Source organism: Jatropha curcas, chromosome 3 (assembly GCF_041381405.1).
Source record: "Jatropha curcas cultivar XTBG-Jc1 chromosome 3, XTBG_Jcur_1.0, whole genome shotgun sequence".
NCBI classification, from domain to species: domain Eukaryota; kingdom Viridiplantae; phylum Streptophyta; class Magnoliopsida; order Malpighiales; family Euphorbiaceae; genus Jatropha; species Jatropha curcas.
Genome location: NC_143153.1, coordinates 20632323 through 20649451, shown reverse-complemented (window position 1 = coordinate 20649451; position 17129 = coordinate 20632323). Strand labels below are relative to the sequence as shown.

Here is a 17129-nt window from a genome sequence, read left to right as displayed (position 1 = left end):
CCACAAATAGAAGGTCCCATTGCGACTATTACTTTGTTTCAATTTTCACCCCCAATTGCTCCTATATATACTTCCAATATGCTAATTTGTTTTTGGCTAAATGCTAAAAAAAAAAAAAAAAGTCACTTTACACTATTTTAACCTATTCTTCTAATTTTGGAAATTATAACAGTAAATTTATTTTTTCATTGCAATTATAGTCTCTATTATGTATCTGTTAAAATTATTGATTTACGGTTAGTGAGATCCACATTTTGAGACTCTTATTGTCACATCACCATGCCTATTAGTGAAAAAAAAGAGTCAAATAAGTAAAAAGGATCTAAACTTGATCATTTTTACAATTTTAGCTAATTTTTTAAAAGTTGATTTAATGAAAAAAGAAAGTTAAAACCCTAATAAGTAAAGTTTTATCTTTTATCATTTTTTTTTTTTTTGTGTGTGTCATTTTAACCCTTATCGGTGACTCATGAGATTGAAAGACTAGATCTCTAAGTGTCTTCTTGCTACTGGGACAAGTGGTCAAATATTATTTGACGGAAAAAAAAAAAAAAAAAAAAAAAAAAAAAAAAAAAAAAAAACACATTTCGAAGAAGCTAATGCTCATGATGTTAATGTCAAGTCCATGGGTTAATGCATGCCCAAATTAAGGGAAATTAAGCATGTGCTTATCAATTCTATCAAAGTGGTTCCCACTTCTCCAGTTTATATATAGTTTGGATTGATTGTCTATTAATTATTAAATTTAAAGGCAGGTTGGTGCCTTATATGCATTATTAATGCTATTTTCATAATATATTATTTTGATAAATTTATTACTGCATCCTTCTGTTTTAATTTTTTTTTTTCTTCCTTCAAAAATAAGAGAAATTTAAAGTTTAATCATGTGTTTTCATAATAATTTATTGATTGATTAAATGTTTAATCCATTGTATAGAAGATTATAAGTTAACGCTGAGTTGGTGGATAAAGTTTTAAATTCAAATCTTTTTTTTTCTGAATATAAATCCAAATAATAATATTTCGAGTTAAAATCTAAATGATTTTCAATTTTAAACAATTTTATGGAGGTTTATTTCAAATATAATATATAGCATTCCTAATTAATAGAAAAAAAAAAAAAAAAAACAATGTCGGCAGCTTTTTTATTTACTTATTTATTTATTCTCATTGTGGAGGTAGAAAAAACAAAAAGTTAAAAGAAGTTAAAAGTAGATAGATAGATTATTGGAAAGGGAAAAGGTAGAAGAAGTAAAGAAGAAGAGAATGGGAACCCACAGCTTCTTTTTTTACTCTTTCAGAGTCAACAGCATAGTCAATCAATTTTCCTTTTTTTTTTTTTTTTTCTCTGTGCTATATATATTATAGCAAGAAACTTAGGTGGTGTTTGGTCAAGGATAAATAGAATAAGGAAGTTATATTTTTTTGTAAGTGTATGAAGTATTTGTGTTTGTGTCACGACCCGACTCTGTGGACCGGACCGGCACTAGGGCCCAGATAAGCATAAAGCCCCCGAGGCCCGTAATAAGCCTAATTACTCAACTTATACATTCCATACCATTTATAAAATAACGCATACGGCAAGGCCCAATTTAAATACACAACTCTATAACTGCGGAGTTCAATAATATTCTGATAATAGAATAATTTATACATCCAAAATTAAATAATAGAAATATAAAGTTTACATTTATAACTCTGCGGAGAAGATTGCAGAGCTTTCGTTGGATCAGCAACTTCCTACTACCTGAGAAGTTTGGAGAGAAAGGGGGTGAGTTTTGCAACTCAGTGAATAATAATAAATAATACACACCACATACAATCAAGCAAAATGCACCCTAGTATACTGAATGAACACACAACAGTCAATCATATGGCATCACATCAGCACCCACAAACAATATCACCTTCAAATAATCACATCACGTGGAAATTAGTCAGTGGAGTCACCGAACCCCCGATGAGCCATCCTCCCACATGGCTCATCCTCTCACATGTGCACTAGGGAGCCGATCCCCCATACTGGCCGACCGGTCTAATCCTCACTTGACCAGCCCTCTCATTGTTTTTCTATTCTCTCTTTTTTTTTTTTTTTTTTTTTTTTATACCAACAGGAGGTAACCCGGTGGTCTCCATCCAATCTAGATCATCAAGCGCTCACAACAGGAGGCCACCCTGCTGGCTGCGATCAAATCTAGACTGTCCGGTGCGCAACGACGAGAAGCCAACCCGTGGTTAACGGTAACGGTAACGGTAGGTGCACATGGGAGCGCCGATCTCCCATTTACCAGGCTAACGGTAATCATATTGGATCCATATAACGGTACGGTCTCACAGTCCCATGGTGACCTACTTCATCCCAATTCCACACAAACAAATCACAATATATGCATAGCACAATTATTCAAACAATTCTTTCAACGTACTACACCAAATACATCCAAATATACAATTATGCAACATAAAGTAAATATGAGCTTTAATATAAAATATATATATATATAAGGTTTGTAAAAAAAATGCTATGCAAATGCATGTTGATATGCATTATTTATTATTACTCACTGCGATGGAGAGCGAAGTTCTAGCTTTGATTCTGTCCTGGAGGAGCACTAGATGGACCCGGGCGATTTAAGCAAAGTAAGAACGACACAAAAGAAAATAATTCTATCAGACAAAATATTTCTTTACCACTCTAAGAATTTTATTTTATATTCTAAATTTTTCTACGTAATTTAATCTCGATATTTAATTTCTTTTCTGTAATAACTTTTTATTTTTCTACCGAACTCTATTTTATTTATTTCCTTCTGAAATCTATTTTATTTCCTACCAATATTTATTTTATTTTCTGCCGAAATTTCGGCAGCATCTCCCCTAAAAATTGGACTATCTACCTGTTAAAATATCGACAATATACCAATAATTCCAAACTACACAGCCCATCCATCGGGCAATCAATCAATTCAATTTTTCCCATCCTCCATCCGAATAACAATATCTACATTACTTTCAACTCTTAATTCCTCATTTCATTCCATTCACAATATTATTATCAAAATTCCTCAATAAATTATTTAATACTGAATTTAATTGTAACTAACTATTGTTTTTATTAATCAATAATTACTTCATATTAATTAATCAATAACTATTTTGTATTAATTTTTAACTACCTAAATAACTAAAATTACTAACTAAATATTTTTATTAGTCAATAAATTAATACTACTTAAATTAATTTCACTACATAAAATTAATTAACTACGCAAAATAACTAAATTTAAATGAACTAAATTAATTTTTACCCCAAATTTATTAATTTCTGTCGCAAATTGTAGATCGGACTTGCACGCATGCTGGATCTAAACTGCGCGCACTGGGACTGCAAGCAGGTGGCTGGAGTCGTGCTAGAGTAGCTAGACCACCTGAGACCGCGCGATCTGGCCGAGGATGAAGCGCTGCTGCAGGCGGAGCCGCTGGCTGTGGCGCGCGAAGGAGCGGCGAGGCGGTGCTGCGCGCAATGGAGACGGTGCGACTGGCTGTGGATCGCGCCTCTGCTGTTGCTGACTAAGGTCGACGCAGGCGCAGTCACAGCAAGAAAGAAGAAGAGAGGAAGAAGGAAAGGGAAAGAAAGAAAGAAAGAAAGAAGAAAGAAGAAGAGGAAGGAGGAGGCGCTGTTGTGATGGTGAGGAGTAGAGAGGTGCAGCGCTGGAAAAAAAAAAAGAAAGGGAATTTTCTAGATGGTTTAGGTCGAACCGGTTCGATTCGACTCAAATCTTTAATTTTCGATTGGTTTTCGGCTTTTTCAATCGGTTTTAGGTTCGGTTTCTCACAGTGTTCGCATTAAAATATTGAAATAAATTTCCAGGCTATCGGTTTATTAAATTTAATTGGAAAATTTTTGAAAATAAAAATTCAGGTTGTTTCAGTTTGGTTTGCATTATTAATTTTATTTTTCAAGAAATAGATCATTCAATTTCCCTCTCACAAGGGAAGTAAGTTCCTTATATACAGCTAACGAAGTTGCCTTCTTTAATTAAGTGAAATGAATTTTACCAATTTATTCTATTGTCTAAATACACTCAAATTAATATTATAAACATTATTATAAGGATTAATCATTAAAAAAAGCTTAAATTTTTGAGTTTTTTAAAATTTGGTGAGTACTTTTGATTTTGTCTATCAATATGTTGTACACATTTTTTATTTTCAATCATAGCCTTGATTCAGAGTCTGATTGGATGTGGTCGAGTCATACAACTCCATGAGCGAAGAGACCTATTTGCTGGACTTTGAGATCTCTGACGATGCAAGTTGCTCGCCGATGATCCATTAAGAGTCTGTTAATTATAAAACTGTATTAAATTCTTTCAAGCCTGCAGTGAGATGAGAAATAGATAATCTCAGCAACACAATCTTCTAACTGAAATAATTTATTTTTTAATTTCAAAATTTTAAAATTTAAGTTAAATGAAAAATATTTAATATATTTGTGAGTTATAATGTTATTTTGTATTTTGAAATTAAATTTTTATTTTTTATATGATATAGTAATTATTAATAATTAAATAATTAACTTCAAATAATAAATTTTACATGAAAAAGATTGTCATTTGGAGAATCATCAAAGAAAATCTAAACTTTACATGATTAAACTATAATTAATTATGTGCTAAGTATTTATATGTAAGTACTACGAAACAACTCATATGACATTTTCAAAATTAAAAAAGAGAAAAGAATATGCTAATTTTGCAAAAATATACAAAGTTTAGGCTCTTTTGATAATATCCGCAATTTTGTAAGAGAAGCTATAATTATAGTGAAAAATAAATTTACTATTACAATTGCTAAAATTAAAAGAATTGGCTAAAATTACAAAAGTGACCAAAATGTAAGCTTTTATATCATTTAGCCTTTGTTTTTTATAACTAATAATTTTTTTTTTTATATATAGCTTTTTAGGAAACTAAAATACATGTGCTTTAGGGCTCTATTAAAAATTGAGTTTATTCATTTTCACTTTATTTTAATTTAATAAAAAAAATCAAAATTTTTTAAATTTAGTTAAATTTTTATTATATAAAATCAAAAATTCTAAAATCTCAAAATTTGATTTGAATTTACTTAAAAATTAAATAAAAATTAAAAAATTGAATTAAATTAGATCAATTGCATCCGATTTTATTTAAATTAAACCGATTAAATTAATAAGTCGTCTCTCTTTCTTTCAGAATCTAAAAGTTCTCTTTTCTTATTCCACGGATAGCCACCGGTGAGCTTTTATCGGTGGTCACTGTTTCCCTATTTTTAAGGGTGGCTATTTTCCGATTTTTGAAAATGGAACCGTCAGTTGGTACCGGTGGGAATCGAAACTGTGAGGAATCGGAATCGGAACTAAGGGTCTGAGATTTGATTCCGGTTTCACTTTTTGAGGAATCGTGAACTAGCGATTTTTCCAACTGGTTAGAACCGGTGGTTCCGAAGGTTTGAACGGGCAGTTCCACTCGGTTTCATTGTGAAATCCCCAAATTAACCTTCCTAACAATTATATAACGGCTAGCTTTAAGGGTATTTGTGAAAAAGTTGATTTTTTAGATTTACTATAAATACTGCTTTTCATTTTTTTAAAAAAATTAAATTCAAATCTTTTTCTAAAAAAAAGGCTCAAGCCTTTTTTTTTAAAAAAAATAAGTTCAAGCCTTTTTTTAATAAATAAATTAATTTAAGTTTTTTTTAAAATTTTTTCTTAATTTTTTTCTCAAAATTATGTCATAAATATTTTAATTTTAAATTTTCTATAAAAAAATGTTCTCAAATCTAATTCTAAGTAATTAGACACAAATATTTAAGTTTTTATTGTTACACATATCTTGAGATTTTGTTTTCAAATCTAATTTTAAGTTATTGTTGTCACCATTACAGTAATTTTATCTAGGACATTTTATTTTTTGAACAATTATACAGAAAGAAATGTAGATCTCTTTTCTAATAAAAGGAGGAAATTTGAAGATTATCAGAGGGGACTTGTAGAAAGACCATGAAGTCGAATAATGACCATGATTAGCCACCAAATAGTGCAAATATTATACTCTGTCAATTTGATCAGATACTTCAAATCAAAATTGTGTTTTTTTAATTTTTTTTTATATAAATTGTATATTATCAGACTTCTGTATAAAAATATAGAAACATCTTAATCTGTATACTATATCTATATACATGTTTCTCTTGATGAAATTTTTAATTCAATTTTTTTTTTTTTCAAAAAGAATATTCAAAATTTTGGTATGATGTGAAATTGAGAAATTAATCAAGACATTTATAAGAATGTTTTTGACACATGTAAAGATTTCATATTGATTTTGAGCTAACGTGATTTCAGCCACAAGTAGAAGGTCCCACTGGCATTACTATTTACTAGTCTGTCTCAATTTTGACCTCCCATTGCCCCTATATATACTTCCAAAATATTTTTTTATTTATATACTTTTGTGGGAAAGTAAAGTACATATACATGTACTGCTGGGCTCAATTATTTCCAGGAAAAAAACCTCTATTTTAATAACTGACTACAGCCTGTACTGGATATCACATGTTATTAAATTAATAAAAAATTATTAAACCATTCAATTTACAAATTAATATTACCATCTCTTTTTTAGAGTCGATGAGTTGTAGATGAAATTGACTTATACAGACTAGCCTTATAGATCCATTTATGAATCAATTCATTTAAAATAATTTTATTGAATTGAGAATATTTTTATTATTTATTAGGAAAAAAAATAATAAAGTGAGAATAATTTTTTAAATCACTCTTTCCCAAGTTTATTGTACTAAAACTAAATCTTGCTCACACTGTTGCACAAGATCTGTCCATGAAAGATAAAATGCTTCTAATGAGTCTTTGCTCAGAGTACTAAACTACTCATTTACTACTCATTTCAATATTAGTTGGTTATCGTTATATTTTTTTTTATTGTACATTTGAAAGATGTGATCCTTTTTGGGGCGTAGAGCAGAAAACTTTTTGATTCTCCCAACAAAATGCACAACGTTTTGACTTATTTGATCAAAGATATTTAAATTTAAGAATTTCTTTGCCTATTTATGATTATAGGTATCATTGATAAATTTATTTATATTAGGATTACATATTATTTCGATAATTTAATGATGCATGCTTTTGCATAGATAATATATACTATTTCTATTCCGTAATATTTGTCACATTTATTGTTTTAAGGAGTAATAAATAATTTTTTTCACATTTATTCTTTGTATTTGACCAATAATTATTACTTCAATTTAATGATTTTCTTAAAGAAATAATATTAAATTAAGGATAATATAGTCAATTTACTCAATAATTTATTGTAACTTAGCTAAATTTAATTATTTTTTTAAGGAACGTAAGATTTCAAATGTAACAAGTATTACGGAACAGACGTGGTATAATATACTATTCACAAGTATTTTTGTTAAAGTTATAAATAAACTGAGTGGAGTTAAATTTTGTTGAACTCCAAATCCACTTATTAAAGTTATATTTGAGCTCGAATTCATATCTACATTAAAAATGACTTCTTTACAATTTATAATTAAGAAAATAATAATCTATTTCAAGTTCGAACTCAAAGTTAAATGGCTTATTTATTAAATAATCTTGATAAATAAATTCCAACTCTATTAGGTAAACTTATTAAAAGAGTTTGAAAGAGCTTTTTTACGAGCTAAATCTAATGCAACTTAAAAGTGAATTGGCTAATTTATAAATTTAATATGCAGGTTGGTTGGTAACTTGGTATGCAAAATGGGGGATATAATATGTAAGGTGTGCAAAACCACGAATGAACTGAACTGTCTCATTTTGGTTTGATTCAGTATATTGATTTATTCAATTTGAATCAATTTATTAGTCAATTCGAGTCGATTTTATGAAAATTCATCGATTCGGCTTAAAATCGAATTAATATGGTAAAAAATAATTAAAATCGGCCAAACCGATTTGTTCGATTTAATTCAGATCCTAATTTCGGTTAAATCTAATCTATTGTCTAAAAATTTCGATTTACATTTTTGACTTAATTTTAGTTCAAAATAATTGAACCCCCGGTTTGCTCACCCCTAATTAATATGACACTATGAACTAACAATTTTTACGTAATATAGGTCCAGAAATGGCAAGAACAATTAGGCATGACCACCGGTTCATTTTGAACCAAAATCGAACTGTGCCGTAGATGAACCGGAACCAGATTGGAACTGTCAGTTCAAAGTTTTGAACCGGAACTAACGGTTCAAGGCCGGTTAATATTCATGTGAATGTTAAAATCTGAACCTGAACCAACAATTAACCGGCGGTTTCGGTCCGGTTAGAAACAAAAATTTTCTATTTTTATTTTCAAAATAATAATTACTTAGCCTATTTTATATATTTCTAAAAGTCTCAATAATATTTTACTACATGATATACTTTACTTAATATTTTTTTTAAAATATACTTTACTTTAAAAGTTAACAATCTAAAAAGTAAAAATGGTAAAAAAAAAAAAGAAATATTTAGTCTCAACTTATATTTAATTAATAACATTTAAACAAAATAAAGTGATAGCTTATTTGATTATTTTGTAAAATTAATTAATTTTATTCTTATATGAGTATGAGCATTCTAAAATTTACCAATATTTTTAAACTCATATTAATATTTTCAAAAGAAAAATGTAACGTTAGAATTGTTTTTTTTTTTTCAAAAAACATATATCGCCGGAAACTGTGATCGAAATCGTCGGTTCATCGGAATCGTATCGGAACCGGTTGAAATCGAAACAGACCAAATCGGCGATTCAAGGGCCAATTCAAGTTCAACATTTTAAAAATTTTGAACCGTCGGTTCCGTGAACCGGAACCGGCGGTTCAATGAATCCCCCATGCCTGAGAACAATTTCACGTGAACTTGTAACAAATTCGAGGATGTAATTGTAATTTGTCGTCCAGCTAAATCCATTTCAGCCACTCGCTGTTTTACAATATCTGGTTTATTCAACTGTAAAGAGACAAAGAGAGCCCCCAGAAAAAGTTTACTTTCTTTATTAGTAATGCTAATCACTTGGGTATAGGTGCTGAGAGATAAACAAAGTTACCCAAAAAACAATTGAAAAACAGGCTCTTTCAATGAAGAAACAAGGTTGTGAGATTGAAGCAAAAGGAATCAACTACAAGATTTCCACCAAGAAAACAGAATTGTTATACCCTTTTAAAATCTTCAAAAAAGATGAAGAACCAAAACCAAATCTTGAAGACAAACATGTTCTAAAAGGTGTAAATTGCAAAGCTAAGCCATGGGAAATTCTTGCCATTGTTGGTCCGAGTGGAGCTGGAAAATCTTCCTTACTTGAAGTTCTTGCCGGAAAACTGAACCCACAAAATGGTTCCATTTTTGTCAATCAAAATCCTATTGACAAATCTCAGCTCCAGAAAATTTCAGGCTATGTTACACAAAGAGACACTCTTTTTCCTCTCCTTACCGTTGAAGAAACCCTCATGTTTAGTGCAAAGCTACGTTTAAGTCTTCCACAAGCTCAACTGAGATCTAGAGTGAAGTCTTTGGTCCAAGAGCTAGGCCTTGACCATGTAGCCATGACTCGTGTGGGTACCGGCGATGACAGAGTACGTGGTATTTCTGGCGGAGAAAGGAGACGAGTTTCAATCGGAGTCGACGTTATACATGACCCGAAAGTGTTGATTCTTGATGAGCCAACTTCTGGTCTTGATAGTACCTCTGCTTTACAAATTATTGATATGCTTAAAGTCATGGCAGAAACAAGAGGTAGAACTATAATACTAAGTATTCACCAGCCTGGTTTTCGCATTGTTAAGCTGTTCAATTCGATACTTTTGATGGCTAATGGCTCTGTTTTGCACCACGGAACGGTGGATCAGCTTGGAATTCATTTACGGACATTGGATTTGGATCTTCCAGTTCATGTCAATGTTGTTGAGTTCGCAATTGAGTCCATTGAAGCTATTGAACAACAAAAAGAAGAAGAAAAACAAGCTATGCAACCAACGGAAGTACTTTCATTATCAATAAGCCACCAACAACAGCATATCAAGAAATTGGTAGAGGAAGGTGAGAGTAGAAGTGGCAAGTTCACTCTTCAACAACTCTTTCAACAATCTAAGGTTGCTGATGAGGAAATTATAAATGTTGGTATTGATTTTCCTTCTGGTTTCGCAAATTCAATATTTCAAGAGACTATAATTCTCACTCATAGATTCTCCAAGAACATTTTCAGAACTAGAGAGCTATTTGCATGCAGAACAATTCAGATGTTGGTTTCTGGGTTTGTTTTGGGTTCCATCTTTTGCAATGTTAAAGATGATCTAACCGGAGCAGAAGAAAGGGTAGGTCTTTTTGCTTTTATATTAACATTCTTGCTTTCTTGCACAACAGAAGCATTGCCAATTTTCTTGCAAGAAAGGGAAATTCTAATGAAGGAGACATCTTGTGGAAGCTATAGAGTGTCATCATATTCAATTGCCAATGGACTTGTTTCCTTGCCATTTCTACTCATCTTGGCTATATTTTTCTCTGTCCCATTATACTGGTTAGTGGGTCTAAATCCAACTTTCACAGCATTCATGCACTTCTTGCTCTTAATCTGGTTGATTCTATACACAGCAAATTCAGTTGTGGTATGTTTCAGTGCTTTAGTACCAAATTTTATTGTTGGAAATTCAGTAATTTCAGGAGTTATGGGTTCCTTCTTTTTGTTCTCCGGCTACTTCATATCAAAGCATGGAATCCCAAAATACTGGATTTTCATGCATTATATATCACTTTTCAAGTACCCATTTGAAGGGTTTTTGATAAATGAGTTCTCCAAATCAGGGAAGTGCTTGGAGTACATGTTTGGGACATGCATGGTTAGTGGAGAAGATGTTCTAAGAGAAGAAGGATATGGAGAGGAAAGTAGATGGAGAAATGTGGTGATTATGATTTGTTTCATATTGGTTTACAGGTTTATTTCTTATGTCATTCTTAGATGTAGATGCTCTCTCACAAGTCTCAAAGGTTCTGTTGTTTTATGAATTATCAGTTGGCTCTCACATTTTCTCTCTCTCACGAGACCTAACAAGATGGTTCACATGTTTTTGGAATTTTCTTAGGATAGCAGCCAGCAAAGAAAATATCATTAATAAAGAAACAAAATGTAATATCTACTACCAACATATTCATATTGTATCAACATGATTTCTCTCTCTTTGTTTTGTTTATTTTATTATAATATTTTTCTGTTTAAATTATACCACTTTTAGGTTATAACCCTTATGTTAAAAAAAAACTCATTTTTTATTGTTTGGATGTAATATTAAAAATTATTTGAAAATAATTAAAATTTTAACTTATAAGATTATAAAAGTATTTAAAATTGCAGAAATTTTATATTTTAATAAATTTATATTTTAAAAATTTATTGCTAAATATAACAAAAACTCATAAAAAAAAAAGTTATAATAATCATTGTTGATTGACAGTGGTCGCCGAAGATAGTTAGTGTTCGGTGGCTTGACCGCCAATGACCAGTGATGAAATAATAAATGTGTATTTATAAATTTATAATAAATTTATTAATATCTTAAAAATAATAAATGGAAAATCACTCTCTTTAAAAATAAGTCTGTTTTTATTTAATGAAAAAAATAATTTCTATTAATCTATCCTTTTGAGTACTCCGAACTTCGAACAAATCTAAAAAATATTTTCCAAAACAAGTTGCATTTAAGAAACAATTAGAGTATTTTTTTTTTTCTAATCTTTTTAATCAAATATATCTTCTATTTACATGCATGCATACCAAGTCTTAAAGAAACAATACATTGATTACATGAGTTATAATTAGGGATAGAAGTTATACAAATATTTTAGGATATCCGTTCCGCTCTGATCTGTTTAATGATGGTATAGATATTTATGAATGGGAGACGGATAAGTAGTGGAATTACTACTTGTAATGGATACGGATAGTGTACGGAGAATTAGAGCAGCTATCCTACTACCTGTAATGGATACAATAAAATCATTTATTGTAATTCCACTACCTATAATGGATACGGATAGTGGAATTACAATAAATGATTTTCGCTATAGGTACCTCCGGCTATCCTACCATTTATTGGACTTTTAACAAAAATAATATTCTTCAAAAAACTATACCAATCTAATGTCAAATCAAGACTATTTATCAATCTAATGTTTGTCTTCATATGGAGAGAGAGTATTGCATTAAAACCACCAATTAAGTTGGTGGTTTCAGTGCAATAGAAAAAGTATGGGGCAAAAAGTAATTATATGAATAAACAATAATTTTTATTTTGTATTGAGATACCAATTGAATTGATGGTTTTAATACAAAATAAAAATGTTAGATTGTCAAATAGTCTTTTGATTAAAACACATAATTCATCTGGTGGTTTTAGTGCACATATGAGATATGACCACTAGTAAGCAAAAGTATACAAGAGAATAGTGTTTTGTTAAGACCACCAGGTTAACTAATGGTTTCAATAAAACAAATTTTCGTTTGCTCAAAATATTTTTTCACCAAAACACACATATAATCTGGTGGTTTTGGTTCACAATTATGTCAAGTTAAATAATAACAACATAAGTTTCTTTACACAGTTACAAATTACCAAGAGTAATAAAGTGCTTGGAGTTGAACTTGTATCATATTAAAAATGTCTTAATAAATAACACATGGAAAATTAACCATATTAATGTCCATCCACATGTCCTCCCGTACCACATCTTGGAGGCCTCCTATTACGACATGGATTTTGGCGTATTGCATCTTCTCTAATGCCTTGATATTCTTCTCCATGCTTAATATTTATATCGACACTCATGCGAGGAGCTTGAACCGCATCCATAGATGATTATTGTGAGTTAGAAAATATCAAATGAGTTTGTTGATCGAGTACCATCATCATCTTAAAGAAATCATTAAATTAGTGCTTAACATGAGATGTAGATCCATCACCTCTGCCAAAAGACGCCACAGAAGTCTTGAAAGTAAGTATTGTATATTGAAATGGCGTTGCCTTGCTTATTTCGAAGAAAGAAGTATGAGTTTGTTGGGTTGCCATCAACAGAGTGTAATGAGTATTTGACGGGATTTCTAATGCTGTAGATGGTATACTCCACTCAGGCTGTAGTGCAGAAGATGATATGTCAGTCATTTTAGCGCGATAGCCTTCGTAATATTGATATGTTGTCACACCCCAAAAATTGATGGTGTGACGGTCCTAGTGTCCATGTAGGCCTAAGGCCATCGAGCACCTCGTAGAACCCACAACTAAACTAATCCAATTCAACACATTGCTTATCTTGATTAGTTACTTAGGTGGACTACAGTCAACTTGTTTACTTTTATTTAATTCCCAAAATCATTGAATATAATCTTTCACACACTTTGTATAATCACATATCACACTATTATAATACTATAGCTTACATAAATACCAAAGTAATATCAATCACAAAGATACTACGGAGCAACTAGAGTTCATATAACTTATCATCAACTTATAATATCTGACATCTATTTACATTATTCACAGGCTTCTTGTTGGAAGAAGGAAATCAAGAAGCTGACGGACTTAGATCACCTCTATCTGAAACCATAGACGCTTGAGTGAGTCGTCAACTCAATTTAATTTTATCTTGAGATTTTGATGATTAAGCAAAATAAATAAATTTAATTATTTGTGCTAATATTATTTTATGCAGATTTATTTATGTTTAAATATGAAAAATAATAAACAAGGAAAATTCCTACAAATCCTAGGATAATTGAAGATTATGAAGACCATTGAAGATTTTAGTGGTTAGCATTTTCGGATTTATTGTAGGATAGAGAGAATATTCATTTATAAGCACAAAAACATTTCTTCTCTCTTTCCCAAAAATAATTTTTGAAAAAGTTTCCTTGAAAAGTCAATAATCTCGTTTTTAAATTCACTTACCTAAATGAAAGAGATTTTATCTCAATCATTTTGGTAACAAATTTTTGAAAAAAATTTATTCATTTTCTGAAACTATCTCTATAAAAATCTTGTTTTTATTCGCTTACCTAAATGAAAAAGATTTTGTCTCAATCGTATTTGGTAATAAAATATTTCGAAAAAGATTTTTATCTTCGGAAACTATTTTTAAGGAAAGTCTAAAATCTTACTCTTATTCGCTTACCTTAAAAGAAAGATTTTGATTCAAAGAATTTTTGGCAACAAGATCTCTATATCTTCTAATTTTGGAAAGCCAATATTCTTATTGATTTTACTTTCTAAAATGAGAATTTTATCCCTCTCTATAAAAGGCGTCGTTCCCTTGTAAAGACATGAATTTTTGTTTTAAGAGTGAAAGTCCATTGATCAAATCTTTAATCTCTCAAAACTTACTCTCAACCCCTTTATTTTGAAAAGAAAATTTTAAAGAGAAAAGAAAATTTTATAACAACTTATTTTGAAAAACAGTTCTATTCTTTAAATCGATTTTCTAATCTTGATTTCTATTTTTCCTGTACTATAGATTATGTAATCTGTTGTAGACAGGTTTTTATTTGAAAAACTTTTGTGTAATAGTTTGGGTGAAAAGCTATTGTGAAATAGGTTATCAAGCGACCTTCTCCTTGTGTGGGATTCTAATGTCTCGATTTGAGTTTCTGTTCTCTGCAAAAACAGAAAGGGTTAAGGTTGACTAAAACTTTTGGAAAATCTAGTAGGACAAATGATAGATCTAGGTGTTGTTCTATTGCCTTGTACTGTTGGTTTGTCTCTTACCCTTAAAAAGAGATAACATAGTGGAGGATCTCAAGATGAGTCTTGGGGAGTGGATGTAGGTGAGTTAGTGCCGAACCACTATAAATCGCTATGTTAATCTTTTTATTTTCTGAAGTTCTGCTTGATACCATTTTACTTACACTTCCATTAATCTTTTAGAAATGCTCAATTGTTAATGGTTTTGTTGTTTTAAACTCGAATAAGCTTTATCTTTATTGAAAATTAGAACTCTGGACTTCTGCATTGTAAATATCCCGAGTTCTAATATGTTCTTCTATGTTCAGCATATTTCACAATTTGGGTTTTAATCAGTTTTCTAAGTTCACTTAAAGCTTTGTGAAGCAGTTTAGAAATTGAATAACTGTCTCTCACATACTCTTTAATATTTGTCTAAATTTTATGAGGTAGTTCAAAAATGTAATAAATTTCATTCATAAAGTAGTTTTGAAATCGATTAAGATATTGTAAAGCAATTCTAATAAATAGCTGCATTTTACAAAGTCTTTCTATTTTCTGCATAGAGCTTTGTGAGGAAGTTCTAATCTTAATAACTTACTCTCACAAATGCATTCTATTTCCGCTGCAACAGAATTCTGATTTTGTTTTTGAAAGTTAAATTTTTTTTTGTAGAAAACCCAATTCACACCCCTCTTGGGTTGTGCTATACGTATACGGGACCCACAATCTGGTATCAGAGCTTTGGGTCTTGACTTACTGAAGCTTAACAGCTTGAGAGAATGATCCCATGGCAGCCCCACTTCCTCTTACATCTTTAGAAAGTCAATCTGTTTCTAGAACTCCTTTGTTCAATGGTTCTAATTACTCTTACTAGAAAACCAGAATGGAAAATTTCATAAAATTAGTTGACATAAACTGCTGGAGGAACATCATTACTAGTCCTCATATTCCTATGAAAACTATAGAAAATGAGAGAGTTAGAAAAACAGAAGGAGAATATACTGATGCTGATTGGCATAATGTTTCTATGAATGCAAAAGCTATTAATATTCTTCACTGTGCATTAGATCCAACATAATACCAAAAAGTGTCTAGTGTAAGTCCGCAACGAAGTCTGGGAAAAACTTAGAGTTACCTATGAGGGTACTGATTAGTGAAGGAATCCAGAATTAATATCCTTTGGAGAGAATATGAAATGTTTAGTATGAAGAAGGAGAGACTATAGATGAATTAAATTCTAAATTCACTAATATAGTCAATCCTTTGAGAACTCTCAGAAAGGAAATTTCAGAAGATGAGCTTGTTAAGAAAATCCTTAGAATTCTACCTAAAAAATGGGATTCTATAGGAACTGTTATGAATTACAAAGAGACTCCCGTTACTTATGATTATCTGATAAGAGATCTTGTTTCAGAAGAGATGAAATCTTCTTTAACTGTAGAAGATAAGAAAAAGATAGGACTGGCTTTGAAAGTAGTTTCTCGTGAAGAAAGTTCTTCTGATCTTGATAGTGATGATTTAGCACTTGTTGTTAAAAGATTCAAAAAGTTCTATAAAAAGAGTGGTAGGGCATAAAAAAAATTATTAAAAAGAACTTTTCACCTAAAAATAGCAATTTTCCAAGGAAAGTGTAACATCCCTTCTCGGTTCACCCGTAAACCCGAATGAACCGAACCGAGACGCTACATGCTGGTTGAACCTATGTCCTTTCAGGCTGATATCCTTATGTATGCTGAATAATATATCATGCTGTTGCTTTTTACATTAGTAAAATATAGATATGTACTTAATATTTACAAGACATTATACTAGGTTCCAAAATGAAATGGGCCCAACAATGTGCCCTGTACATGCTATGATAAGTATAGACAGAACCAAAATATCAAAATGAATAGCTACCCTAAAGAATGGGTCTTCCAAAGATGAACTGCAGCAGTTGTACGATGACTCTCTACGGTCCAGACCTAGAACCTTCCACCAAAAGAGATATCAAACCTTCCACCAAAAGAGCTTTAACTCTTCTTCTTAGTTTCCTTTTGCTTCTACCTTTGAGTTCACCTCTCCTATACATAAGAACTCTTATGAATAATCTAAAATATCACTAAATTATGAAATTCAAGAAATTCTACTTACTTGGATAGAATAGACGTTGAATTTAATGCTTCAATACCATTACAATTGATGAAGATAAAGATGAAGAAGGTGGAGAAAAGAAGATGAGTAAAGGATATAAAGGAGATGAAGAGAAAGATGAAGAAGGGAAAGTGAAATGGAAGTCTCGAGTAGGCTCCAAAATATCATTGCTTGTATGTGTAAAATTA

The 17129-nt window shown here is 30.7% G+C and overlaps 1 protein-coding gene across 1 annotated transcript; it reads left to right on the top strand.

The window, feature by feature from the left end:
• The first annotated feature begins 9049 nt into the window (after positions 1 to 9049).
• On the top strand, positions 9050 to 11272 carry ABCG5 (ABC-2 type transporter family protein). Its single transcript, XM_089719800.1, has one exon. It carries the CDS (start codon positions 9181 to 9183, stop codon positions 11098 to 11100), a length of 1920 nt encoding a protein of 639 aa, XP_089575926.1. The 5' UTR covers positions 9050 to 9180; the 3' UTR covers positions 11101 to 11272.
• Positions 11273 to 17129: the final 5857 nt, after the last annotated feature.

What these genes read in the sequence shown, in the direction of transcription:
- ABCG5 (XM_089719800.1), top strand. Translation starts at nt 9,181, where the DNA reads ATGAAGAAACAAGGTTGTGAGATTGAAGCAAAAGGAATCAACTACAAG.